This window comes from Aplosporella prunicola (genome assembly GCF_010093885.1).
Source record: "Aplosporella prunicola CBS 121167 unplaced genomic scaffold K452scaffold_11, whole genome shotgun sequence".
NCBI lineage: Eukaryota > Fungi > Ascomycota > Dothideomycetes > Botryosphaeriales > Aplosporellaceae > Aplosporella > Aplosporella prunicola.
The window spans coordinates 36,433-60,928 of record NW_022983539.1 but is presented as its reverse complement, the minus strand read 5'-3'; the positions used below and the strand labels follow the sequence as shown (position 1 = coordinate 60,928).

Below are 24,496 nucleotides of genomic sequence, written 5' to 3'. Positions count from 1 at the left end.
CGCGCCCGTCCGCTACGCCCAGCCCTCGACCGATGACATTGCTGCTCAGCAGGCCGCCGACGCGAAGAAGATCCGCGATGGTAGGCCACTCCGCTCCTCTACTGCAAGACGAGAGAATAGTAACTCACGCAGCCCGTCGTCTGAGCAGCCGCGCTGCGCATGCAACCCTCGTCGATTAAGCGCCCCACCGCCCAGAAGCCCGCGCCCGGCAAGACGGCAAAGAGCAAGCTTGCCGTGCCACCCGTCGAGAGGTCGGAAGTGACGCCCGAGATACTAGAGCCCGAGTCCGCCCAGGACACTGCGAGCAAGAAGAAGACGATCCAGGACTTTCTGGGCGACGACGACGACTACGACTTCGGCCTGCCCAAGGCGCAGCGCGGCGGCCGCAAGAACCGGAAGAAGAGGAAGAACAAGGAGGTCGAGGTCGGTGAGCCCGACTGGGACGAGATCTACGACCCCACGCGCCCCAACGACTATAACCTCTACTTGGGCAGCACGGAGCAGCTGCGCGCCGAGTCGGACTTTACGAATCTCTTGCACTACCGCCACGACGTTGCCAGGGGCATCAGGCCCGTCTCGAGCGACGACGAGGACCGCGCTCCTCCCCGCGCTCTGAAAAGTATGTCGAAATCTCTTGCGGGAATATCATGGCGGGTACTGACTGCCGCAGAACAATTCGCCCCGCCCTCGAGCTACAATTTTGCGCCACCGGCCGAATTCACCACCCCCAGCGACACGGCAGCGACATCGACGCCCGCGGAGGTCCCGAGCGACAACACGGGCGAAGACGCGTTTGCGCGGCGCATGCGGATGAGCGGGATGGCGGAGGCGCCGCCCGAGATGGGACAAGACGAACCGGTGCCCACGCCGCCATCCGCCGAAGCACAACCCACGCCCCCGGACACCGCCACAACTGCTTCCCGCGCCCCGGCCCCTTACGACTACCGCGCCGGCGCGGGATCCATTGCCCGCGCGCCCGTCCGCTACAGCTTCCCCTCGGCGCCCGCAGACATGCCCTCCACGGAAGCAGAGCTGCAGTCACTGGTCGACGAATCGGCGGCGGCGGCCTCTTCAGCCGAGGAGCCGCAGCAGCAGGGCGAGCAGCCGCGCTCGAACCGGCCGGGTCAGGCAGGCTTCGCGGAACGCATGCTCAGCAAGTGGGGGTGGAGCAAGGGCAAGGGCCTCGGCGCCAAAGAGACGGGCATCATCACGCCACTGAGCGTGCAAGCCGAGAAGCGGAAGAAGCGGCCGGACGCCGAGGGCGGGGGGTGGGCTACTCCTGGGGGCAAGGGAAAGATTGTGGGCGGGAAGAAGGCGCAGAAGGCCGAGGGCGAGGAGGGCGACGACGCGGCTGCCAGCCCGTTTGGCGCTATGAGCAATGTTGTCGAGTTGAAGGGGATGGTGGAGGGGTTGGATCTGGCGCGGGAGATGGCCGAGGGGCAGCTGGTCGGCGAGATTGGCGACGAGTGCGCCGAGAAGTACGGCAGGGTCGAGCGGGTGCTGATTCATGCGAGCAGTACGGCGGAGCAGGTGCCGGTGTTTGTGAAGTTCACGAGCCAGCTGAGCGCGTTGAGGGCGGTGAATGCGTTGCAGGGGAGGGTGTTTAATGGGAATGTTATCTCGGCGCGGTTTTTTGAGGGGGAGAGGTTTGAGGGGGGGATGTTGGATTAGTTTGGAGAGGGTTTGCTTTTTTTTATGTTTTGTGTTTGGACTTTTATTGGAGCGGGCTGCTTGGGACAAGATGGAAGGGAATGATATCATGGCATTCATTATGCGCGAAGAGCGGAACTGCCTTTAGTAGGTAGGCAGGCGAAGAAGACTCCTCATCGAAGTAGGTACTCTTACTCTACACGCAGGCAGGCGGACAGTCCACTAGACGCTTTTGCTTGTTGCGCCGCGAGGTCGCGAGACTCGCTTGGGGAATTTGGAGAGTGAGGATGTTGGGCATCCAATTGCCGTCTCTTGACGTACGTGCTGCGTCCCTGTCTGTCTGTCTAGCTCGCTCACTCGGTACTGCAGGCTTCCCTCGACGTCGTCCGTTCTCTCTCTCTTCCTCCCGCTCTAATTTACACCCCACACCCCACACCTCACACCACACTACAGCGCCTTCCGAATCGCGCTCTTGAACGGGTAAATGCGCACCTTTTCCCACTCCCACACCCCCTCCCGAGCATACACATCCGCCTTCAGCCGCTCCAGCACCTCCTCCCGACTCTCCGCCAACGCAAGCATCACCGACCCCGCCATTTTCGGCGTCTCGCCGTCGGGGGGTGGGAACGGCGCGGACGCGTCCATGAAGGCGCCGCCGAGGAGCCAGAAGTCTTGGGGGGTGTGGGTGGGCGAGAGCAGGGTTTGGAGATGTTCTCTGTTGGGGGGAGGGGGGGCGTTAGTGTGGGTTGTTTGGGGAGGGGGAGGTGAAGGTGGGGGGTTTTTTTGAAGGAGGGGTTTTTAATGGGTGGGGGCACGCACTGCCGCACGGCTAGGCGCCGGTCCAGCGCGTCGGGCTGGTCGGGCAGGATGACGAGCCATTCGTGCTTTTGGGGCGGGGCCGTGGTGGTGGTGGTGGAAGCGGAGGAGGACATTGTTCGGCGTGGCCCGGTGGTGGCTAGGCGGAAGCAATGACGGAGGAGGGATGCGCGCTGCGGCAGGAGCATGTATGTGTTGTTATTGTTGTTGTTGTTGTTTATATGTGTGTGGGTGGAAGGGTGGAAGGTGCGAGGTGGTTGGTGTGAAAACAATGGATTGGAGAGGTGCGGGGTGCGGGGCAGACGCCGATTGCGAGTGTCGGCTTTTGCTATCAAATCAAATACTCCTACAACAAAACAACCTAGACACGCGACGCGTCTCCGCCAGCCCATTGGCCTCGCTGCGTCCACCTCTGCGAATCTTCACCTGCTTGGCATCTCTTCTGAGCAGACTCTACATACAGCTGCGCGACCTGGACCTGGCCCGAGTTCTCAGTGTCAATCACCGGGGATAAATCCAATCTCCGACACGGGCTGCAGCTCCAACCACCACAACCAGCCCACGAACAAAACCACGAACGAACAAAAAACGCGTCAAAACACACACACGCACGCACGCAATGCACCCGCACCTGCACCGCACCACCTAGCTAGTCCAACCAACCGCCCAACCATGACCACCACCGGCGCAGAAGCACCCCCCCTCGCCCTCCTCATCCGCAACGGCCTCGTCATCGTCCTCTTCCTCGCCATCCTCGCCCTGTCGCTCCGCCTGCTCTTCGTCATCGGGCCCCTGCGCCCGCCGCCACAGCCACGGTATCGGGGCGGGACTACCACTACCAACAACACCAAGCCACCCACCACAACCAACGCATCCACCAACAGCAACGACAGCGACCCCCTCGCCGCCTACGAAATCGACGACGCCGACACCAACGCTAACAACGCACCACAAATACCCACCCTCCCCACCCGCCCGGGGCACATGCTCATCGTGCTGGGCAGCGGAGGCCACACCGCCGAGATGCTGGCGATGCTCGAGCGTTTGGACGCGGGCACGTTCGTGCGGAGTTGGGGGCGGCGGACGTGGGTCGTGGGCGAGGGGGACGAGCTGAGCGCGAGGCGGGCAAGGGAGTTTGAGGCGGGGTTGGTGGGGCGGGTGAGGGGGGGTGAGAGGGGTGAAGGGGAAGGTGAAGGTGCTGGGGGAGGGGAGGGGGTGAGAAGAAGGAATGTGAGGGTGTGGGATGGGGAGGGGGAGGAGGAGGGCGGAGGGGGGGAAAGTGGTGCAGACACAGGCACAGGCACACATACAGGCACGCACGCGCTCGCTCCCCTCCCCCGCGCGCGCCGCATCCACCAGCCCCTCCACAGCACGCCCCTCACAGCCCTTTACACCCTGATCTCCGCCCTCAAGCTCCTCCAGCACAACCCACCCGACATGATCCTGACCAACGGCCCCGCGACGGGCGCCATCGTCGTGCTGGCCAGCGTGCTGCTGCGCGTGCTCGGCCTCGCGGATTTACATGGCTTGCGGACCGTGTATGTGGAGAGTTGGGCGCGGGTGCGGGGGCTGAGTCTGAGTGGGCGGTTGTTGGTGCGGTTGGGGCTGGTGGATCGGTTCGTCGTGCAGTGGGAGGGGTTGCTTGGAAAGGAGGGGACGGGGGGGCGGGGCGAGTTTAGGGGGGTTTTGGTTTAGGTGGTTGGTGGGAGTGGGGGTTTGGGACATGGCGCGGTGTTGGGGATGGTTGCTGCTCTTTTTTGTTGCTCTTGTACACACACACATCGATATATCTACACAAACACACCCACGTAATCTGCACGTCCCGCCCCGCCCTTCTTGCTCCCTACACACCCTCCCCACTCAAGCAGCAGCAGCCCTAGCAGCCTTCTCCTGGGCCTTCTTCGCCGCCATCAAGCGGCCAATCTTCGCCAGCGCCGTCTCGGGCAGCTCCTGCCTACCCTTCGCACGGTTCTCAATGCGCTGGCGGGCATGCAGCTCCTTCAGCGGCGTCATCATCTGGCGCGACATGAGGCGCTTCTCGCGGACAGCGGCGTCCTCGCCCGCCTTGCGCTCAACGTACGCGGCGTCGTGGCGGTCGCGGAAATAGCTGAACGGGTTGCGCAGCTCGTCGATGACAGAGGCCGGCATGGGGGGCCGCAAAAGCGTCGGCACAAACGTCGCCGCCTCGCTCGTGATGCGCAGCGTGTCCGAGTCGGTGTCCTGCTCGGCGGGGGCGGGGGCGCGCGGCCACGGGATGTGCACGCTTGTCCCGGGGACGTGGCGCGTGTACGTGTCGCGGCCGAAGCGGTCGACGCCGGCGCGGCGCCGCACGACGCGCTCGATCAGCACGTCCCGCGGGATGTTGGTTTCGGGGTGCGGGAGCGGGTACACCAGGCGGATGTCGGCGAAGGGGATGCGCAGCTCGACGGTGCGGTAGGCGCGTGGGTCGTTCTCGAAGTCGCGCATGTATTCGGGGACGGAGACGTCGGCCTTGGAGGGTTAGTAGGTAGGTAGGTAGAGAGAGGAATAGCTCAACTCACCAGGTTCAGGCCCTTGACATGGACTGCCTGCGCCTCATCGTCAACATCGCGCACCTCGCCAATCTTGCCCGTATCCCTGCCGCGCATAATGGCGACGCGATCGCCGGGGGCAAACGGCGCAAACTTGAGGCGCGTGTTGGGGTCCGTCTTGACGGGCTGCAGGCGCTGCGGGTCGACGGTGCCCCAGAGGCCGTAGTTGTCGCCCACGTCGCGGCGCGGCTTCAGCGGGCCCAGCTCGTAGTCCTCGCGCCGCCAGGCCCGCTCCTGCTTCACGCTCTGCCGCACCAGCGCCTCGATCTGCTGGTTCTCGCGCCGCTCCATCCGCCGCTTCACGGCCCGGTCGGCCTCTTCTGCTATGCGGGCTTTGCGCGCCGCTTGCCGCTTGGCCATGGCGGTGCGCTGGAGCACCTTTTGCATGGTGGTGGTGGTGTGTCGAGTCGAATGGAATGGAATCGAGGAAATGCGTTAGGCGGCGCTGTTGGACGGGGGCGCGGCAACACGACGAGCTACAATGGCTGTTGTTGTGTCTCTTTTTCCTCGTCTCCGCCGCTCCGCCGCCAAGCTCTTGCCCCAACCACCAACTCTCTAAAAGATGCCGCTGCTACGAAGCAACCTCACCTGCTTCTACTGCGGCACAAAGTCCAACCTCAAGCGCGATCCGCGCATCCGCGAGTTTGCCTGTCGCGAGTGCGAGGCCGTCAATTACCTCGACGAGGTGCGTTTGTTTATTCCTCTGCTTTGCTTTGCGTAGCTAATGCACCCTCACAGAATGGCCACATTACCGACCCGCCCGTCTCCGAGACGGCTGCCCCCGTCCGCTTCGCTCACCCTCTGCCCGCCCGCTCTGCTTCGCCCATCTTGAACCTGCACCCGTCGGACCAGACCATCTTCTGCGCCACGTGCATCAAGAACCAGCACCTGCTGACCCAAACGCTGGCCGCCTACCTCCCTCCGCCCTCGGACCCCAGCTATGACGCCTACGAGAAGTCGTACCCCGAGTACCGCCGCAACCTCGAACGCCGCTACCCCCAGGTCTGCGTCCACTGCGCGCCCCGCGTCCAGGAGCGCATCAGCCAGGCCGGCTACGCCGCCAAGACGGACCACCTGCGCCGCCTGATGGACCGCACAAAGCGCGCCGACTTTCGCAAGCAGCCCGCCGCCGTGCCGTGGCAGTCGTGGGTGCTGTTCTGGGCCGGCATCGCCTGGCGCGTCAGCGTCGCCACCCACCTCGTCTGGAGCGCTGCCGGCGCCATGGTCAGCTTCAAGGCCTGGGACCCCAAGGACCGCACCCCGCTCCAGAGCTACTACACGTGCGGCGTGCAGGCGCGCAAGCACGGCGAGGTCGAGCCGCTCTGCGTGTCGACGTTCAACCCGGAGATGCAGCTCGCCCTGGTCTTGGCCCTGGGCTCGTTTTGGTGGAACAGCAAGCTGAGCGCAAAGTTCAACGGGGCCATTGGCCGGCTGCGGGGCTTGGGAGACCACATGAAGCTGCAGGTGCTGGTGCTGCTGGTCCGCGGCGTGTCGTGGTGGGTCTTGCGGGATCCGGCCGAGACGAAGCTCACCCAGCCCATGTACCGCGCGCTGCACTTGTTCGTCGCGTCGTTTCTGCTGGTGACGTCGGTCGTCTCGTGGCGCGTCGTGCAGATTGACCGCAACCCGCGCATCAACTTCACCGAGAAGCCGAAGCCGCTGCTCGAGGAGCCGCTCGACGACGACACGCCGGCGGGGCCGTACAGCCACCCCCAACCGCCGCAAAACTTCAACTACCAGCCGGCCTACCAGCCCCCCTTCCCCATCGACAGCCTCGCCCAGGGATCCCCGCAGAGACCCTCGCCGCCGTCGCCGTCGCCCTCCTTCACCACGACCTACACGGCCGTCACGACGGCCGCGACGACGCGCCCCTACGATCCGCGCTACGACGACGAAGACACGATGGAGTGGACGCCGACGAAGCAGACGCAGACGACGCTGTTCGACTTCAAGCCGCGGCGGCAACCCTCGCACGCACAACAGCAGGCCACGGCCATGCTGAGCGGCGCCGAGCAACAGCAGGCATCGCCCTTCTTCGGCCGGTTGCCCCCCGCGCCCTCGTCGCAAATCCACAGCAGTCTGCTGCGCAACCCGCTGAAGCAGCCCGGGCAGCCGGTCGTCAACAGGACGCCCCTCGCGAAGAACATGTTCGGCAAGATGCTGGGGAAGCCGCGGAGCAAGTTTGGCGGCATGAACGACGACGCGACGACGGTGGTCACGGGGGCGGAGGACGACGACGACGACGATTACGACGATGACGATGGCGCCGCCAGCGTGGCTACGATGCAGCAGCAGCAGCAGCGGAGGAGAAAGGGCGAGCTGCCGCTTGCGGGCCCGACGTTGAGAATTAAGGAGGATCCGGTCGATACGGGCCTCGAGGCCATGTTCACGAGCGTGTTTAGTATTGGGGATGAGCCGGCTGAGGTGAGGGGGCGGACTAATGCTAATGCTAATGGGGGTGGGGGTGGGGGTGGGAGAGGCTTGTTTGGGCTTCCGAGTGCTGGTGCTGGTGTGAGAGAGGGGATGGGAGATGCTCATGGTGCTGCTGAGGGCTGGGGCATGTGGCGCGTGGTGCTGACGCTGCCGTTTGCGCTGATGGGCGTGGCGTGGGCCGTCAATGGCGTTAGGGCTTGGGTTGTGGGGTGAGTTGGTTGAGTCGCGATTGTTGAGAGGAACGAAGGATTGTACTGCAGTAGGTAACCTTTTCTTTTCTATTTCTATTCTTTCTTTCCGTGGCGTGGATGCGTGGATGGTTGCATGGGTTGGGTGGGTGGGCGCGTGGCGCGTAGGTGTATTGATTGATGGATTGGGTTGGGGTGGGTGGGAGTTGGGTGGGAGTTAGGGTTTGCGGTTTGCGGTTTAGAGTAGGGTAGGGTATGTAGGGTATGGTAGTGGGATTTCGTATGTTGTTTTTATGTTGATGTTGATGTTTGTTTTGTGCAGTGTCGTTGTGTCGTTGTGTCGTTATTGTGGGGTTTTATGCATGTGGATGGGCTGGACTTATGACTTACGACTGAATGGCTACGGTTTTCGAGCGTACGCTAATACTATATTACGTATCGTCGTTGCTATCATAGTTATAGCATCTTTTCTCAAGAGCCGGCAGGGATAACGTGCTGCTCGAATCGAATCCTCGTTACTGCTTTTCGTGGCTTTGTTGTTGAACGTTGGTTCCTGTATCGTGTATTGCATGTATTCTATACGCGTGCCGGACTAACCGGACGTAGTGTGACGTCGTGTACACGGATATCGTTGGGTTATTACGGCCCTACGGGCATGTGCATGCTCTGGGTTTATGAACTCTTAGATTTTAGAAGGGGAGTGCTGTTTTTGGTGTGTCCGCTTTTTATAATGCTGGTTTTTATTTTCTACTTCATACTCTACGTATCTTACTGAATCGCGTAGCGTATATTACCTTTTTATATCTATAGAAGGACAACTCCTACCTATTAAGATAGGCGACAGAGGTGGAGAAGCGGGGGGACCGGATAGCGGTTTAGGGATGGGGGCGGAATTAAGGCTCAAGGAGGGGGCCGTTAACTTTGGCATATATAAACACGCTGTTTCCAGCGAACGTTAGAGTAAACCGTCAGTCTCTCCATTGCCAGCAAAATCCAAAGACTGAGCCTACGCAAACTACTTGCAAAACAGACTTCTCTGAAGGTAAGCATACACGAACAACTAAACAGCCACAATATGCTAACATTACTAGATGCACGTCAACACAAAGCTCCTCGCTACCGCGCTCTTTACAGCGAGTCTTCCCCTTGGTATTCTTGCCGAAAAGCCGCATTGCGAGACGTCGACTGGCAGCCCCGACACGCGAGATATCACCGATGCAATCAACGAAATGCACGGGTGGACGAGCGATGTTTGCGAGAATGGCAACGGCGTTAAAAGCAAGTGCACGACGCTTGTCAGCCATAAGTCAGCTGCCATCTCTCTCTGCGGCGACGCAGCCTCGCTTTCCTGCAAGGGAATCGCTTCCGTCGCAAATGATATCCAGCAGGCTTGCTTGTCGGATGGCAAGGCCGGTGGCTGGGTAAGTGGCTCGTACACTGCGGCGGACGGTTCAACGCCTGATTATTGGGTCGAGGTTATTCACTCGTAATGGTTTTTTAATTGTTTGCGGGGAGAGTAAAAGGGGAGGTCTGGGGTAATTAGCATTGCCAACTTGATATAGTGCGAAACTAAAGTTGAGCCCGGCTAATAGTGAGAACATATGGGAATTGCGACTATGGTTGATTTATAAATGGAGTCGAGCGTAGATACCAAGTGACGACGAACCGGCTGTCGAGTGAAGTACCAACGAGACGCCGAGCAGGAATCCCGGTCTAATAATTAAAGAGAAGAGACTTCGTATCGGGTAAAAGAAACATATCTACGGACCGGAGGTGTCATTGTTATAAGCGTAATTGGGAAGAGATGATCTATGTACGTATATACACTACCCACTAGCGCTGAATTGTGCGTAGGGCCCTTCCAAATTCCGCCCCAGGATCGGTAGTCATTTCTTCACTTTATATCAATCAACGCACCCAAACACGTTACTGACAAAGATTCATGTCAGCTCTGCTTAGTATTTAAAACTTTTTTGACAGAGTGCATTTCTTCAGTTGCCAATCTGACCAGGGTTTCCCAGTAATCGTAGGGACAGTCATGCATTCGGCTTCCATTTCTAAATACTACGAATACTTTATCTTCCACCTCTATTTCGCAGAGCTTCAACTACGTCAAAGTAACCTCGCTTAGATGCTGCTTCGAGTGCAGTCTCGCCTCCCAGCTCACCGGCAGCATTAATATTAGCCTTTGCTTCAACAAGCGTTTCGACAACCTCGAGATGACCTCCCGTAGCTGCTGCTTGGAGGGCAGTTCGGCCTCCCCATTCATCTGAAGCGTTAACATCTGCACCTGCCATAATCAGAATCTCTACTACCTCGAGATGCCCCTTCCTGGCTGCTAGCTGCAGTGCTGTTTTACCTCCCCATCTATCAGCTTCGTGGATGTTCGCATTTGCGGTTAGCAACTTCGCTACGACCGCAGGATGTCCGTTCTCGGCTGCTGCTTGAAGCGCTGTCCGACCTCCATTTCCAGCAGGGGCGTTGACATCAGCTTTCAGTGTTAGCAGTCTCTTGACAACCTCCAGATGCCCGCCCTTAGCTGCTGCTTGCAGTGCTGTCCAGCCATCGGCTCCTCGTGAGTTGATATCGGCCTTTGCAACCAAGAGCCGCTCCACCACTGCGAGATAGCCACCTGCTGCGGCTGCTTGGAGCGCTGTGCGGTCCCCATTTTGTTCCGTAGTATTTACCTCAGCTTTTGCCGTAAGCAGCATCTCTACCACGTCAAGATAGCCACCACCAGCTGCTGCTTGGAGTGCTGTCTGGCTTTCGTTTTCAGTGGAAGCAACCGCATTGACATCGGCATTTGCCAAGAGCAATCTCTCCACCACGTCGAAATGACCACCGCTTGCTGCCGCTTGGAGTGCTGTGTAGCCTCCCTTTCTGGCAGCGGCAGCATTTACATCGGCATTTGCAGCAAGCAGGATCTCAACTATGTCAAGATAGCCACCGGCTGCTGCGGCTTGCAGTGCTGTCTCGCCGTCAAGCTTAGCTGCAGGAGCATTTACGTGTGCATTTGCAGTAAGCAGTGCGTCTACGATGTCGATGTATCCACCTACACATGCTGCCTGGAGTGCTGTACGGCCTCCATTGCTTGAAGCAGCGGCATTGACATCAGCTCCTGCTACAAGCAACGCCTCTACAACGTGGAGATGACCCCCTATTGCTGCAGCTTGCAGGGCTGTCAGGCAATTTCGTGAGTTGATGTTTGCGTTTGATGCAAGTAGCTTCTCCACCATGTCAAGATGCCCTCCTCGAGCTGCTTCCCGAAGTGGTGCGCTTAGACGTTCGGGTGTGAGCTCGTGTCCTTCTAAGATGGTACAGACAAGGCTAGTAACTCTTCTTCCTGCTGCTTTTGCTAGGAGGTAATCCAGCTCGTGGTCTGGAAAATGGACACTGCTGTTTTCTATACACCGCAGAAGAGCAACATGGTGGAGGCCGAGGATGGTTTTTGTGACAATTCTGTCGCGGTTGTTGAACTGTTCGGATGTCCATGGTGCTTGACCAATCCTGTGTTCAAGTGGCAGTGTTGACTTCCATAAATTCCATATCTCGGTGCTTTTTTCATCAAAGGCAGTGGTATGCGACAGCCAAAACTTAGATGCATACTCCAGGAAGGGGTAAGCTAGTATCGTTTGTTCAGCTGATGGAGCGTCGTTGTTCCCGGCCATATTGCCTATGAGTTTGCCAATGGGCATGTCGGCCTTGCCCTTCTTTAGCCGTGCCATTCTTGACAATGCAACCGAGACGTTTCCATAGCCTGCATCGCGAATGGCTCTGCTCACAATCACGTCCGATCTAATTTGAGATTGGTTTTGAGGTTTGGGCCGCTTTGCGAGCTGCGTCTTGAAATCGTTGAAATTGAGGTACGTTACGCATATTTCTCCGGCTTCGCGGTCAGCGTCCGCTAGCTGAAAGTGAAAATCCCTCAACGGCTCGTCTATACAATCGCCTAGGAGAAAGGTTTGTACTGTGTAGTGTGTGAATTCCAGTGTACCGTACTCTTCATTCACAACAGCGAGGCCTTGACACCAGGGTCCAAGCCGGGAAATATCGTTGATGAGCCGTTCCGGCATGGAGAAGGGCTGTAAAGGTTCCACGGCAATAGCTTCGCGAAGCTCCTCAAGTGTCATCGGCCTCTTTGCGCAGGCAAGCCAGCGGAAGATCCTCGTTGCGATAGCTTTGTTTCCGTCGGCATCGATGCGGCCCAAAAGTCGCTTGTATGTTTCGGGGAGGTCTTTTGGGAGATTTTCGAGAACTCGGTAGATGTCGTTGTCGCATTTTTGATTGCAGACGTCTTGAAGCTGGAAAGCAACCCATAGGAACCTATCTCAATGTATTAGTATCAGTCAGAAAATCAGTTAAAAGTCTACTTACATTCCATCTGCTCCCTGAATGAGTGAATCCTGAATCTTTCGCAGTAGGCACGAGCTGCCAACTGCAAGCTCTCCGTCGTCTACCTTTTCCTCGACGGTTCTCTGGATAAACAGTTTCATGTCCGACTTGATTGCTTCCGAACTCAATTTAATATAGTTGATCGTCGGATGAATTCTCTTCACCTGCCGACTAACCGTATCGCGGCTTGAGATGAGAAGCTTTGTCTTTCCAGAAGGAATAGCCATAACCCTTTGCAAGGTTTTGGAGAGCGCATCCTGCTCTAGCTTGGGACACTCATCTATGGCATCGATAACAAGGTAGCGGGTCGATGACTGTGAAAGTATTTCTTGGATAAGAGCCCCCAGGTCATGCAGGTCGGGAGAACCGACTTTGAGATAGCTTGCCAGACGGGACTCAATCTCATTAGGCATCGTTTCCGGGTCAAGCAGTTGCTTCACTAAGGAACTCAGGATCGATGTTGCTGTCAGAGATCTTTCGTCGTCATATTGGCAGAAAAAGTACGCAACTTTGCCCTGGCGGCTATATCGCCGAGCAAGATGAGTAACCGCATATGCGCTGAACACATTTCGTTAGCGAAGAGCTGAAAGCAGTTGTTTGTAGAGAAACTGACGTGAGAATCGTCTTGCCGGAACCAACTGTATAATGAGATTAGAAGGTAGCCATTGCATCTGCAAACTGAAGCTTACGTTTGCCAGAGCACCACAGTAAAGATGAACCTTGCCGTAATTGCCAGTTTTTGAATTCCGGAAATTCGACAAGCCACTCTCCCGTTCCAGCTTGACGTTGCCTACAAGCTGCCTTGAAGGCACGGGTATAATCGAAGTTCGAGAGCTTATCTAAGAGACTTTGCCTTCGAGCTCCTAATTTCTAGTCAGGGTACTGTATATATTGTGCGAAAAGCAAGTTCCACATACTGATAGTTTCCTTCCGCAGTTCAAGTCTCCAGTCTTGACTCCCGCTGATATGGTTTGCAACTTCTTTGCGATGACGGGCCTCTTCGGCTCTGTACCGGTGCGCGCGTCTGCGCTCAATCGTCTGTAACTGCTCTTCAGTTTGTCGTCTTTGTTCGGAAACCTCAATTTTGGAACTACTCCTGATGTTAGCCTTGGTTTCTAGATAGGAGTGTGGTGAAGACGAACCTCTGATCCAGATTCAAAACAAGGATGAATGTAGTCTTCTGTCTCTCGAGGGTATCCACGACCTTCATCACATCTCTGCTTTTGAACGGCCACGTCAAGGCTCGAAGCCCTAGCTTCCTCATCGCTTTTCGTCCCTTTCCAGGGATTAATCGATGTAAAAGGCATTCCAGCTCCTCGGTGCATCTCTTGATTGTTGGAGTCAAGTTATCAGTGATGCATGAAGCACCAGAACCGGATGTGATTGCGTTGGCTCTTTTTTGGACTTCTTTTATTACATCACGAAGGGTCATGATTTCGTCGGAGAGTTTTTCGATGTCTTCCCTGGCGCGTTTGACATCATACGCATAATCTCCACACAAGCAAATGATCCTGCTGGAAATCTCGATAAGAGCAATGACGCCTTTGATGCCGCCAATGGCCTCCATAGCGGGTGTGGCGCCGAGGAGGGAGTCTCATACTTTGTTGGCCAAAAAACTATGAATGGGTGAGAGGCTAGCGCGAAAACCGATAGAATAGATAACGAGAAAGCTTTTGATGGCAGCGGACGGGGTTAAGCATCGTAATTTCGTAGATTGCGACGGTGCGGGGATCGGGGATAAGTAATGCTACACAACATTCCCTGTTTACTGCGTACCCTAGTACCACGTAGGGTTGAGCGCATGCACCACCGCCCCCACCCTCTCTCAGCTGGCATGATCTGAACCTTTACTTATTTAGGAAGTTCAGCTACGTTTGTGCCTGTCAGCCGATTGGAGAATCGAAACAATTTATTGTAACTACAACAGCACCCTCTATTGATAACAGCGGGGATGGACGTGTGACGGTACACGATATCCGATAATTTATGCCGCTTCCTGCAGGCCGAACTTAGTAACATATGCAGGAATGTACTCAAAGGTATAATATCACACTCGATAGCCAACACTGAAAAATTGTATTCGAGTAAACCCGCCTACCATGCAGTCGGTAAGATAAATGGATCAATTTCACGGCAAGAAGGTCTTGAAACAGTGGCTGTGAGGCTCCCGATGGTGTGGCAAGGATGTGTGGAAAATCTGCGGCCTGCAAGGCCAAACGACGTGTGACTTAACAAGAAACGTCGACCTATTTTTTACCAGGGTCCAAGAATAGCATCGCTAGGCAGACGTACAGTGTGAAAGAGTGCATCTGACGATGACGCACATACATAAAATCCTGGTAAAAGTAAGACAAGCGTCCAGACCAAGCTGGAGGGCCCCGCGTAACCGGCAGCAGCCAAACAGAGCAAAGAAGTGCATTTCGGTGAAAAGACTAAACTGCAAGACCACTGACAAATCTATTATAATCTGTCCTCTACGTCTTTCAATCTCGATGACACACTTTGTGACCTCAACAAAGCCCTTCATCCTGTGTTTGGTTCATTCCAGTCATACGAGCCCAACTATATCTTTTTCAATTTCGTGCCTTCCTCTCCCGCACAGCCCAATAGATCCCAAAAGTCATCAATATGTTAAACACTACATAAACAGCCAAATATCCAAAATTATGCCACCTTCTCTCGACTTCAACTCCATAACGTGCCAACAGTGGGTTTGCATCAAGTATGGGACAATACCTACAGTCGCTGGTTGCATAAATGTTGCTGAGGTACCCGCCAGCAAGGCTGATAAAAGGGTTCATGTAGCTTTCGCAAGTTTGACCTTCCGGAGGGTTGATGTGAAGGAATTCACTGTTGGAACAATGGACCTGAGTATTGGCGAGGCCTGCAGCTACTGTGCCGTCGATAAAGTACGTTATAGGCGACGCGCGATAGACAAACTCCCAAAAGCGGGGAAGGTCCTTGGGTGGTACGAGGACACTGAAGTAGTTAGTACGTGTTATTCGTTGTCAATACAAGAGAGTAAGACCTACCCGCAGAATACAAGCGATAGCCAAAAGAACAGGGTCGCAATTTGCACGGCCGTCTCTTCGTGATCCATTCCCACGCCTACAGCCTGTGAAAAGGTTGATATCCACAGGTTGAAAAGCCATATCACGCCGAAAGCAAGACCGCTTCGCTCACTTGATCCAAGGCTTGGATCGTGATTTTTCCATAGGCCGGTAGGGTACCACCAGGTCACGAAAATCCAAAGTGTTGCTATCGTTTGCCAGAAGAGTTCGACAGTAATGTGGGCAAAGATCATGACGGCCCATGAGTACGTCTTCGATCTTCTCTCTCGGGCTTCGAAAAGTGCTCTTCCGGATGTAAGGCGCGGAATGACTTGTTGGTCGAGGGTGCTAAAGAGTTGAGTAAAGAGGAAAACAGAGAAGAAAATGTTAGATATGCCTTGGATGTCAAGGGTGGTGTTGAAGAAAGAAAGGCCGTTGCAGAGAGTCTTGAGATAGTAAGCTTCTTTAACTTTTGAGGTTAATTATCTGAGTTTTGACTTACCACACCAGCACAGAGGCCAACTTTCGAGTATAGGTATACCGGGTCGCGCCAATACTCTTGAAATACGCGCTTTGTGACCAGTTGCAGCTGGCGCGGGTAAGATGCCGCAAACTGATCTCTTTGTACCACTGCCTGTGAGTCTGCAACACCAACTGCCAGCTGCTTCAGGCCCGCATGGTGGCGCAAGACTTCTTTTCTTTCAGCACTTCGAGCCCAAACCTCACACCAATTCTTTGACGGATGTGCTTGCGAGGCATCGGCGTCCTGCGAACATCCCGTAACATCCAGTACCCATTCTGCAGGATTCTGGCCAAAGCCACATGCTGATGCACCGTTGCTTTCGAAGTAACTAGTCAGTTTCGAGAAGTCTGGTCCGATGTCGCCGAAATAAAGCGTCTTCCCAGACCTGTCCAAAAGCAACAGACGATCGAATACCTGGAAGAGTTGTGAAGATGGTTGGTGTATAGTAATGAGAATAGCTTGCCCGTTGTCTGCTAGCTTGCGAAGCAGCATACATATTGACCAGGCCGTTTGACTGTCAAGACCAGAAGTGGGTTCATCTATCCAATGATTTAGCGAATTGAGATTTGAACCAGTGTCGCTTCAATATTCAGTTGCATACCTAGGAACAAGAGTAGTTCAGGTCTGGCCACCATCTCTACCGCAATGCTGAGTCGCTTCCGTTGCTCGACATTAAGGCCTTATCTGTTAGCTAAGCCTTGACTAGAGAAATTTTATATTTTACCTTCACCTGGAACGCCAGTAACAGCTTCAGCATATGAGCTCATGTCCAAACTGTCAATGACGTGCTGAACATGGTCTGATTGCTCGGATGATGCCTTGCCGCTGGTCTGCCGTAATTGTGCGCTGAACTCCAAAGCTTCGCGAACTGTCATAGTGGGAAGATGAATATCCTCTTGTTGAACGTAGCCTGTCTTTCGCTGAAAGTCTGCCGCACGTTGCTGCTTGCCGAGGAAAATGTCACCTGTTACTACACCTACCCTTGTTCGACAGGATAAGATATCGAGGAGGCTGGTCTTGCCTGCACCGGTAACGCCCTAGCCACCATCGTTAGGAAGACCATGATAAGAAGCAGGGTGACATACCATTAAAGCAGTCAGTGTGCTCGGTTGGACCCAACCTTCGATGTCATTCAGGATTTGTCGCGTTCCGTTTTTGGTTTTGATTGAATAGTTGACATTGCTCCAATGGAATGTTGACTGATCTCTCGTTTGCTCTGAACACTCAGTTTCGTCATGAATTTCTGTTGTATCGTGGAATGGCGTCTGTTTGTGAGCGCTTTCGCCATTGTACGCGTTGTGGGAGAAATCTGCAAGTTGTATCGTCTCTTCATCATTGACGACCTTTTTGTTCTTCCGGTTTGCTTTTTGGAAAAGGAGCACTTCGCCCCGGGAGATTTGGGCAGGGATATACTCAGTCGCGACGAGGTGAATTGTGCAAAGAATCACCAGCATTGATAGTATTATACCAATATTCCTGGCTGCGTTAGCGAGAGAATTGGTAAGCCGAGGAAACACTTACCTCCAGAGATGGCTTGTTTCGAATCCGTATTTCGACTCGATGAAAGCGGAACCATCGACCTCAAAGTTTCCAGGCCTTGAGCCAATTGCAGCACAAACTTTGTGTTCCAAGTCATTTTCGGCATAACCTGGTCCGGCAGGTATGAGGCTTGAACATGAAAAGCGACGGCCAGTGAACTGCCACTATTAGAATTGTTGGTAGTAGAGGATATGCAAAATACCTCATTGATCATCAAGCTTTCGTAGGCAAACGCAATCGGGTTGAGCCGTCTCAACCAGCTCAGCCAGGGAACCATATCCTTGACAGGGATGATAAAGCCCGTATATGCGCTGAACAAGAGGATTACCATAGAAACGGGCACCATTGTTTGCTCAATCGTCCTTGAAAGTGATCCAACCATTCGGAAGAACATTGACATGGTCAGTATGGTGGTGAATATAAACAGAAGATAGGTGAAGAAAGCACCCGCAGTCATCCGCAGGTTAGTCATGAAATAGAGGGTGGTGTTGAACATGATGCAAGTCAAGATCTTGTTTGGCAGGTCGCAGATGAGGGAAGCGCAGCTCTCTGTAAAGGGATGGTAGAAAGCGTATCGATTGTGCTTTTCGACAATGGGTCGCTGAGCCCACATTGCCATGATCTTCCCAACATATTAGCAATGATTGAGGGAGTAGTCAGTGATGTGTATACCTCGAATGCAGGTGCATATGCGTTGATCATAAGAGAGAAAAAGACCAGTACGGCGCGCTTGTCAAGGGCGTCGGTGTCTTCGCCCAAATTGAAGTAAACACTGCCCACTACGATAGCGATTATAGTGTTTCCAATGATACCAGCCAAGGTCGGTACGTAGTTGTTGCGGAGCCTTTGAAAACCTCTTTTGATGCAAAGCCAAATCTGAGCCCAGATTGGGAGCAGATAGGTCAGTGTTTCACGGCTGCAGGATCTTTAGAATAATGACCTCAACCAGTGATGAGAAGAGGCTTACCGCAAGACGTCAGCATTGTGCACTTGGAGTACCTCCTTCGAAACCGTGTTGGGTTTGTCAATCTCCTGGAGAAGTGCCTTCGCAGCAGAACTGCGCCTCCAGACCTCCATAAATTCATCAGCAGAGCGAGGCACGCGGTTTTCGAAACCCTTTCTCACATGGCGCTCTGCTGGATGCGTGAGAGAGGTTAAAAAGTCAGCAGTCGTTGCACGAGGAGGTTTATCGAAGCCTAGCTCAATGAAGTAATTTGCGGCGAGCCAAGCGGGACCGAAATAGATCTGACGGCCTTCATACAGCAAAGTGACTTTGTCGAAATTCTGCAGCAAATATCAGCTTTTAGTCTTATGTATGAAAATGTAAAAGTTGACATACGTCGTATATGGCGTCCGAAGCCTGGTAAATGCTCATCACGGCCGTCGATCGCAGGTTTGTTGTCGAGTTCCTGATCAATTGGACGAACCCGAGGGCTGTAGAGCTGTCGAGGCCCCGCGTACTGTTGTCCCAGAACTGAAATTTGGCTGCACTGATGAACATCTCAGCAATACTCGTTCGTCTTTTTTCCCCTCCGCTAATTCCTCGAATCATTGCATTGCCGACGTTAGTATCGAAAGCAGCATCGAGATTGAACTTTGAAGACGCATCCTTCGCAACGATATGCGCTTTCAACTTCCTGTCTGAACTTGCATCTCTCGTTGCCGCTGCAAATTTGAGAGTCTGACCCAGAGTAAGTTCTGGAAAATGTACGTCGAGCTCTGCAAGGTACAAGCAGTCGCCTTTGAAAGTTTTATGCATCTGTTGGTATGATATGCCTGGAGATAAGTGTTATTGTTTTGTTCGTGATCTGCGACGATATTTACTCTTTAGAATAACACTCACTGTCATAGTTGATCTTCGATACGTCATCAATCTCAAGTCCGCGTGTTTCTCCTGCCAAAGTCTTCAGAAAGGTAGAGCAGCCACTACCAGGTCTTCCGAGAACAAGCAGCATCTCACCACTGCGAACCAATCCGGTAAAGTCTCGCAAAATGATCGGCTTGTTTCTCTTGTGCGAGTCGCGTCGTCTGAACAAAAGTGACAGAGATTTTGGTATGTCGAGTATGTAAGAAGCCACCGTTTGTTGGTACTGGTCTGAAGAGGTGAATCCATATACATTGAGGTTCCGAAAGGTCACGCCAATCTGTATGTCCCCTTCGCGTTCATTGCCACAGGTAGAGGCGTCGGAAGGAGATGGTTTCGAGGATTCGTTGTCATCTTGGTACGATTGTGAAGACATTCCGAAAATATGATCTGGAGGGTCTACTGATAGTTCCATGGTTTGATGTAGTTCATCGTTCCTGAAGTTGAGGTTCATCAAATCTATGAAGGTTGTTCCTTATCCCACGCGGGGCCAATCAAGGTGTTACACAAGAATTTTGGGGGCGCAAACACAGCCCTTGCTTGCTTTGACGCTGTAAGAATGGAAGCGGCGCAGCATGCTGACTACATATGTTTGCTGCACATGTAGCAGAGTTCAGCTTTCAATAGTTTCACAAACTTTCTTTTTTTCACCATGTCTTTCATACATGTTTCCGGATAGCCGGGGCAATCCGCGCCACTATTTTTGGAACCAATCAAAGCTAAAATCTGACTCTCGGGGGAGTAGAAGCCGTAGAGCCGTAGAGGCTAGAATGGATGATGTCATCTGCAGTGCAACTTGCGCGCAACAAGCAGTGGTAATACGGCAACGGGTTTTTGGTGGTTTATCTCGAAATTTACCCTAAAAGGTCATCGCTTCTAAAGGCCTCTACTAGGTGCAAATCGCAATATCGGTGTGTTGTACATAGAATGAAAATAATGTTCAATTGCAGTGTTAATAATATAATTCTACTCCTGCGACGCCATACTCGAAAATTGCACTGGTTCCAACGCCTAATAGCAACGAATTTCCCACCCTATTGTTCTCAAGTTCTCTTCCTGATGCGAAATGGGATCGCATTCTTTGGTTTTTCAACACCCATGCCAAATTTCCAGGCGCCCATTTCCAGCGTGTGCGGAAGTAGTTCTATGTCAAACTCTCTTGTCATCAATGAGATAGTGAACAATATCACTCTTTTAGCTAGGAATCGTCCTGGGCAAATTGCGTTCCCGCCTGTTTTACGTCAGTGCCTAGCTACACAAGCTGGAAAGTGTAACGTACCTCCGTACGGCATCCAAGATGCTTCGAGTCCTTGCAGGGAGAAAGAGGGTTTTCCATCAGTGCTCTGTGGATCAGCCAGATACTTGTCTCTCGCCATCGGCTGCACTGGACCACTAGAGATGTCCTGAGGGTAGCTTATGAACCTATCGGCCCAGAAAGACTGCACTGGATGAACGCCGTCTCTGGTGTTCCAGTAATTCTCGTCCATGTGCGAGATGCCGGAGCTCACCAAGGCGGCAGCTCCTTTTGGCAACCACCATCTCCCAAGGGAAACGTCGGCATGAGGCGAGCTCACCATGACGCAGACGTTAACGTAAAGTCGGAGTACCTCCGCCTGCACCGAAGACAGTAGCGGGCTCTTAATCAGTTCAGTGACGTTCATGTCGAGCGGTGCGGTTTGGCCGAAGTCAACTTCAAGATTGTCGCGTACGCGTTCGAGAAGAGCGGGATCCTTGAAGATGTGATACACTGAAAGCATTGTAGTGGGAATTGCGTTTCCAACCGTGCTGCGGCTTCTTAGTACCTCTTTTGGTTAAGACGGAGCAGATTAAGAACACTTACCCCCACACCAAAGCTAAGTCCGCAGATGCAAGAGCATCGTCGTCATAGTTATCAGCCTGAAGATACTTCTTTTGCTGATATCGTATCAACTCAGAGCCCCAGAACGGGTCGCCATCTCCGTCTTCATAAACGCAGTCCTCGGTAAAGTTTGCTCTCGCATACTTGTACCACGACTTCAGTTGCTCGCGGACCCTTTGTCTAGCTCGATACGGCTCCGGGTGGATAAAAGAAGGTATCATGCGAGCGAGCCAGGGAACCGAATCGTCGAATTTCCAAACATCCTCAATGAAGGTTGGATTGATCTTCAATAGCGAAGGCCCGAAGATTGCTTGAAGTAGGGCCGCGCCATGGATGGTGCGGAAGAACTCCAACAGATCTGGCATCTCCGTCCACTCGTTTGAGAATGAAAGACCGTCAAATCTCCTGACAAGATCTTCCGTAAACCGCCGTGTAGTCGGAGCAAGTGCCGGCCCAGAAAATGCCTGTTTGAATCCTTGGTGGGTAAAACGGTCTACACGATTTCTCTCCGGAACGTTGCTGCCCGGAAAAGGCTGCGGAAATGCGCCAGAATTATCAGCTTGATAAGTTGCGAGCGCACGTTCGTGCATGCCAAAGAAGTGTCTTAGCACGTGGACGTAGAATGGTATCGGGCTGGAAAGAGACTGCGATTTCCAGAGCTTCCGTACGGCCTCGCGACCTGAAAAGAGATAAAACTCTTTCCCTGCTATTGTAACTTTGGAAGGAGTTGGTTTGCCGTCATATGAACTGAGACTTGGTCAGTGATCTGAAGTGTTACGTTGAAGTTAATATCAGTTTACCTAGCGGTTTGTAGAAAAGCAGCATTGTTGACAAGATACGGAATTGCGTTTCCAAGCCATGGAATGAGTGAAGGGTATGCCGGTGGAAGTTTTTGTTCAGTTGTACTGCGATGCTGCTGATGGTACATGAAGACGCTAATGGCATATCTGAAGACGAGTATGGATATCAGGAAGCAGCCGATTAGTGAAACTCTATGAGAGAGTCCAGCTTGATCAGGCCATGACAGAGAAGGATAACCGAACGGAAGGACCGTTAGCACTGAGTCCACAGAATTTATTGAGAAAGACATGGTAAGACGATGATTTGCGAAGGAAACACTGTCAACATCATACTCTCTACCAACCAGTATTTATCTATGCCTTTCCCCTGAGAAATGTCGGAAGCTCATAGCCATCCAGCTCGTCTTGTCAGTGCTCTGGCGGACGAGACTCCGACAGGGCTACCTAGGTATACGATGCACAGCTCTACATCTCACTCTACATTGTTGGCTTTTCGGCTTCACTACCCATTTAGGGAATTATGGAGGGTGTGCTCGCAGTGTGTAGCCCATATGAAGCATTTTTAGATCCAACAAGGCAGACTTCAACTGTTTCTGCGAACCTAAAGGACCTCACAGCCACAGAAAAACTGCCCCTATTGGGCAATATCATAGTAGTCAGATACGATAACAAACTATTGAGCCACGCTTGTAGGGGCTGTAAAACAGCAAGTTACTCTGCTGACGTGAGTGATGTGTCTCTTTCTATTTTTCCAAAAGTCAAAGTCGCCTTGACAGTGCCCGTGAAAACCCTCAGCGGTGTAGTGCTATTATCAGCGAGGCGAAGTACCAATAACGTCAAATCCCAAGCACACATCTCTCGGCCGAATCCCAACCGTTAGGGTTTACATGGGTATACATAGAAGCTGAAGGACGAGTCATCCTCCATCACTGCGTGTTTAGCTATGTTTGCTTTCTATCTCAGCTCAAGCTGCCCGATCCTGCCGTTGCCTATTTTCAGGCCCCAGAGTTGCATCGTGCAGTGTTGAATGGCCGTTGAATCCTGGTTTACAACCCCGCGTCTGAGACCTAAGTGCATATCAATGTTACACGGAAGATGGTTTGAGTCTACCTTGCACTGCGCGCCTGACTACTGAGTGGACAAGGATCGAGCTTGCAAACTAGTTTTCCAGCCCCCACTTCGTGTGTGAGAAACTAGCGTATGAGACGGTGGCAACTTCAGCGAAGTTTATCTCGATTTCATCACATTCAGAAAAGTCTATTACAGTGGCGTTGTATAGATTGTAAACGCAATTCAAAGAGTATTTCATCTGCAAAGAACAAGCGAACCGCCTTTGAGCACTATCTTGGTCTGGACACAGGCATCATATTGCATTCGTCACGTTCGCCCAACTGCCGAAAATAACAGTCCTTCAGCCCATTTTGGTTTCTCATTCCATCACACATCTTGCGAGCCGGTCCTTTGACTAGATGAGGTTTCCATCGAGTTAATTTTGTTTTTGGGAGTAGATTCAGGCTCGTATTCCGTAATGAAAGTCGGGCTAAACCTTCCCGATGCCGGCATTGGCAGGTCGAGATCACTGACAGTCTCGGTGGTCCTGATAGAATCGAGGATACTGTCATGGAACCGCCTCGCTCTTCCTCGGAGCCCTGAACTTTTCCGAGATGAAGAAGTCTTCTGTTCTTGGTGTGCTTGCTCTCTTTGTCGTGCCTCGTTTTCGTACGCTCTCTTTTCTCTCCGGGCAAAGAGTGCTCGGAATGAGACTAGGCAAGCGATTATGAATGCTGCCTAGTGTAAGCCTTCGAACAGCGAGTAGACAAATAATACTTACAAACTGAGTACTCGATGTAAAACCAAAACCACACCCAGGTAACATTCATATCCATTCTCTTGTTCTCGTTGATAGTTTTGTAGACACCACCGAAGATACTTCCTCTTACGATGGTTACTGCGATAGTAAAAGAAACAAGAGAAAAGATACCGGAGAGTATAATCTTCTTTTTTAGAGATATGCGCACTTTCCAGAAGATGACGATCGGGAAGCAAATAACTATGCAAGTTAGTATTTCTTAGCAAGCAGTCGATTAGGGGTAAACATACTGAGCGCATCTGAGACACAATCTACGATGCAGGATACCTTGAAGAAATCATAAGTCTGCCTCAAGGTCTTGTACTGAGGACAGATGATCATTATGTCTTTTATGGGACCAAAAAGACAGTGGAATTGCATGACCCCAATACTAACCGCTCCGCAAGCGATAGTGATTAGGAGCACGACCCACCAAAATATGAGGTAGGCGGTGATCTGATTTCCAAGGCGTTTGAAGAATAAGAGGAAGTTCAGCTTGATAGCCCAGATCCCGAGGTAGGAGAAAAGCATGGCAGATCCAAAAGCTCGTAGGCCTCTTTTAGCGTCCCTGGGGAAATTTGGATCTGGCTGTAACTCTCCCTTCGAAACCGCCATCAGCATGTAGATGTATTTGAGGTATGCCTGACCCAAGGCCGCTACGCAAAGTAGCAAAACCCAAGCAAACAGCATGACCCAGTCATCTACGAGTAGGCGGCGGAAGCACATGTACCGTACGTAAATACGGCCTGCGCAAGTGAAGGTACAGATGACGAATCCGGCCCATATTATGCCCTTTTGATGTCAGTGCACGCGTAAATTTTGTGTTGTTGGATGTCTGGTCTTACGTAGAATGCCTCCAAAGACACCAAATGGGTGAGTGTCTCGACCGGCTGGTAGGTCTGGGTAGTGGTTGAGTTCTCCATGGCGGCTTCGGCTGCTCCGGCCCCTAGTCTGGGCTGCGATT

The 24,496-nt window shown here is 53.1% G+C and overlaps 12 protein-coding genes across 12 annotated transcripts; 4 read left to right on the top strand and 8 right to left on the bottom strand.

Moving 5' to 3' along the window:
• The first annotated feature begins 13 nt into the window (after positions 1-13).
• K452DRAFT_16947 (uncharacterized protein) lies at positions 14-1,804 on the top strand. Its single transcript, XM_033535777.1, has 3 exons — positions 14-80; positions 133-619; positions 671-1,804. The coding sequence occupies exons 2-3, from the start codon at positions 160-162 to the stop codon at positions 1,669-1,671; spliced, it is 1,461 nt and encodes a 486-aa protein (XP_033398013.1). The 5' UTR covers positions 14-80; positions 133-159; the 3' UTR covers positions 1,672-1,804.
• Positions 1,805-2,097: 293 nt separating this feature from the next.
• K452DRAFT_227008 (uncharacterized protein) lies at positions 2,098-2,582 on the bottom strand (the record flags this gene model as incomplete). Its single annotated transcript, XM_033536874.1, has 2 exons — positions 2,098-2,365; positions 2,470-2,582. 2 exons carry the CDS (start codon positions 2,580-2,582, stop codon positions 2,098-2,100), a joined length of 381 nt encoding a protein of 126 aa, XP_033398012.1.
• Positions 2,583-2,861: 279 nt separating this feature from the next.
• K452DRAFT_317978 (uncharacterized protein) lies at positions 2,862-4,161 on the top strand (the record flags this gene model as incomplete). Its single annotated transcript, XM_033544114.1, has 1 exon — positions 2,862-4,161. The coding sequence occupies exon 1, from the start codon at positions 3,139-3,141 to the stop codon at positions 4,159-4,161; it is 1,023 nt and encodes a 340-aa protein (XP_033398011.1). The 5' UTR covers positions 2,862-3,138.
• Positions 4,162-4,199: 38 nt separating this feature from the next.
• Positions 4,200-5,569, bottom strand: K452DRAFT_350730 (uncharacterized protein). Its single transcript, XM_033545675.1, has 2 exons — positions 5,007-5,569; positions 4,200-4,956 (listed from the first exon to the last, which is right to left on the bottom strand). Exons 1-2 carry the CDS (start codon positions 5,421-5,423, stop codon positions 4,327-4,329), a joined length of 1,047 nt encoding a protein of 348 aa, XP_033398010.1. The 5' UTR covers positions 5,424-5,569; the 3' UTR covers positions 4,200-4,326.
• Positions 5,570-5,587: 18 nt separating this feature from the next.
• Positions 5,588-8,146, top strand: K452DRAFT_286733 (uncharacterized protein). The gene is made up of 2 exons (XM_033540352.1): positions 5,588-5,721; positions 5,775-8,146. Exons 1-2 carry the CDS (start codon positions 5,599-5,601, stop codon positions 7,680-7,682), a joined length of 2,031 nt encoding a protein of 676 aa, XP_033398009.1. The 5' UTR covers positions 5,588-5,598; the 3' UTR covers positions 7,683-8,146.
• Positions 8,147-8,748: 602 nt separating this feature from the next.
• Positions 8,749-9,388, top strand: K452DRAFT_331973 (uncharacterized protein; the record flags this gene model as incomplete). Its single annotated transcript, XM_033545141.1, has 1 exon — positions 8,749-9,388. The coding sequence occupies one exon, from the start codon at positions 8,749-8,751 to the stop codon at positions 9,145-9,147; it is 399 nt and encodes a 132-aa protein (XP_033398008.1). The 3' UTR covers positions 9,148-9,388.
• Positions 9,389-9,786: 398 nt separating this feature from the next.
• K452DRAFT_248913 (uncharacterized protein) lies at positions 9,787-10,230 on the bottom strand (the record flags this gene model as incomplete). The annotated part of the gene is made up of 1 exon (XM_033538118.1): positions 9,787-10,230. A coding segment is annotated over exon 1 (168 nt), but the record flags the coding sequence as incomplete, so codon positions are not given.
• Positions 9,965-10,623, bottom strand: K452DRAFT_248912 (uncharacterized protein; the record flags this gene model as incomplete). The annotated part of the gene is made up of 1 exon (XM_033538117.1): positions 9,965-10,623. A coding segment is annotated over exon 1 (402 nt), but the record flags the coding sequence as incomplete, so codon positions are not given.
• Positions 10,624-11,607: 984 nt separating this feature from the next.
• K452DRAFT_193514 (uncharacterized protein) lies at positions 11,608-12,558 on the bottom strand (the record flags this gene model as incomplete). The annotated part of the gene is made up of 2 exons (XM_033535885.1): positions 11,608-11,980; positions 12,032-12,558. Coding segments are annotated over 2 exons (900 nt in total), but the record flags the coding sequence as incomplete, so codon positions are not given.
• Positions 12,559-14,622: 2,064 nt separating this feature from the next.
• On the bottom strand, positions 14,623-19,401 carry K452DRAFT_226952 (uncharacterized protein; the record flags this gene model as incomplete). The annotated part of the gene is made up of 12 exons (XM_033536867.1): positions 14,623-15,028; positions 15,082-15,545; positions 15,602-16,161; positions 16,224-16,301; positions 16,347-16,659; positions 16,708-17,098; positions 17,144-17,319; positions 17,364-17,783; positions 17,834-18,086; positions 18,129-18,445; positions 18,501-18,937; positions 19,005-19,401. The coding sequence occupies 12 exons, from the start codon at positions 19,399-19,401 to the stop codon at positions 14,623-14,625; spliced, it is 4,212 nt and encodes a 1,403-aa protein (XP_033398004.1).
• Positions 19,402-20,068: 667 nt separating this feature from the next.
• On the bottom strand, positions 20,069-21,811 carry K452DRAFT_326261 (uncharacterized protein; the record flags this gene model as incomplete). The annotated part of the gene is made up of 4 exons (XM_033544837.1): positions 20,069-20,256; positions 20,305-20,810; positions 20,866-21,630; positions 21,684-21,811. The coding sequence occupies 4 exons, from the start codon at positions 21,809-21,811 to the stop codon at positions 20,069-20,071; spliced, it is 1,587 nt and encodes a 528-aa protein (XP_033398003.1).
• A 1,309-nt stretch (positions 21,812-23,120) lies between these two features.
• K452DRAFT_358129 (uncharacterized protein) lies at positions 23,121-24,455 on the bottom strand (the record flags this gene model as incomplete). The annotated part of the gene is made up of 4 exons (XM_033546171.1): positions 23,121-23,467; positions 23,515-23,733; positions 23,784-24,324; positions 24,378-24,455. The coding sequence occupies 4 exons, from the start codon at positions 24,453-24,455 to the stop codon at positions 23,121-23,123; spliced, it is 1,185 nt and encodes a 394-aa protein (XP_033398002.1).
• Positions 24,456-24,496: the final 41 nt, after the last annotated feature.

Bases quoted from the DNA above. Each gene is read 5' to 3' on its own strand.
- K452DRAFT_16947 (XM_033535777.1), top strand. From the start codon at position 160: ATGCAACCCTCGTCGATTAAGCGCCCCACCGCCCAGAAGCCCGCGCCC. The intron at 620-670 runs GTATGTCGAAAT...TGACTGCCGCAG, and splicing joins TCCTCCCCGCGCTCTGAAAA to AACAATTCGCCCCGCCCTCG.
- K452DRAFT_286733 (XM_033540352.1), top strand. From the start codon at position 5,599: ATGCCGCTGCTACGAAGCAACCTCACCTGCTTCTACTGCGGCACAAAG. The intron at 5,722-5,774 runs GTGCGTTTGTTT...GCACCCTCACAG, and splicing joins CCGTCAATTACCTCGACGAG to AATGGCCACATTACCGACCC.
- K452DRAFT_350730 (XM_033545675.1), bottom strand. From the start codon at position 5,423: ATGCAAAAGGTGCTCCAGCGCACCGCCATGGCCAAGCGGCAAGCGGCG. The intron at 4,957-5,006 runs GTGAGTTGAGCT...TAACCCTCCAAG, and splicing joins ATGTCAAGGGCCTGAACCTG to GCCGACGTCTCCGTCCCCGA.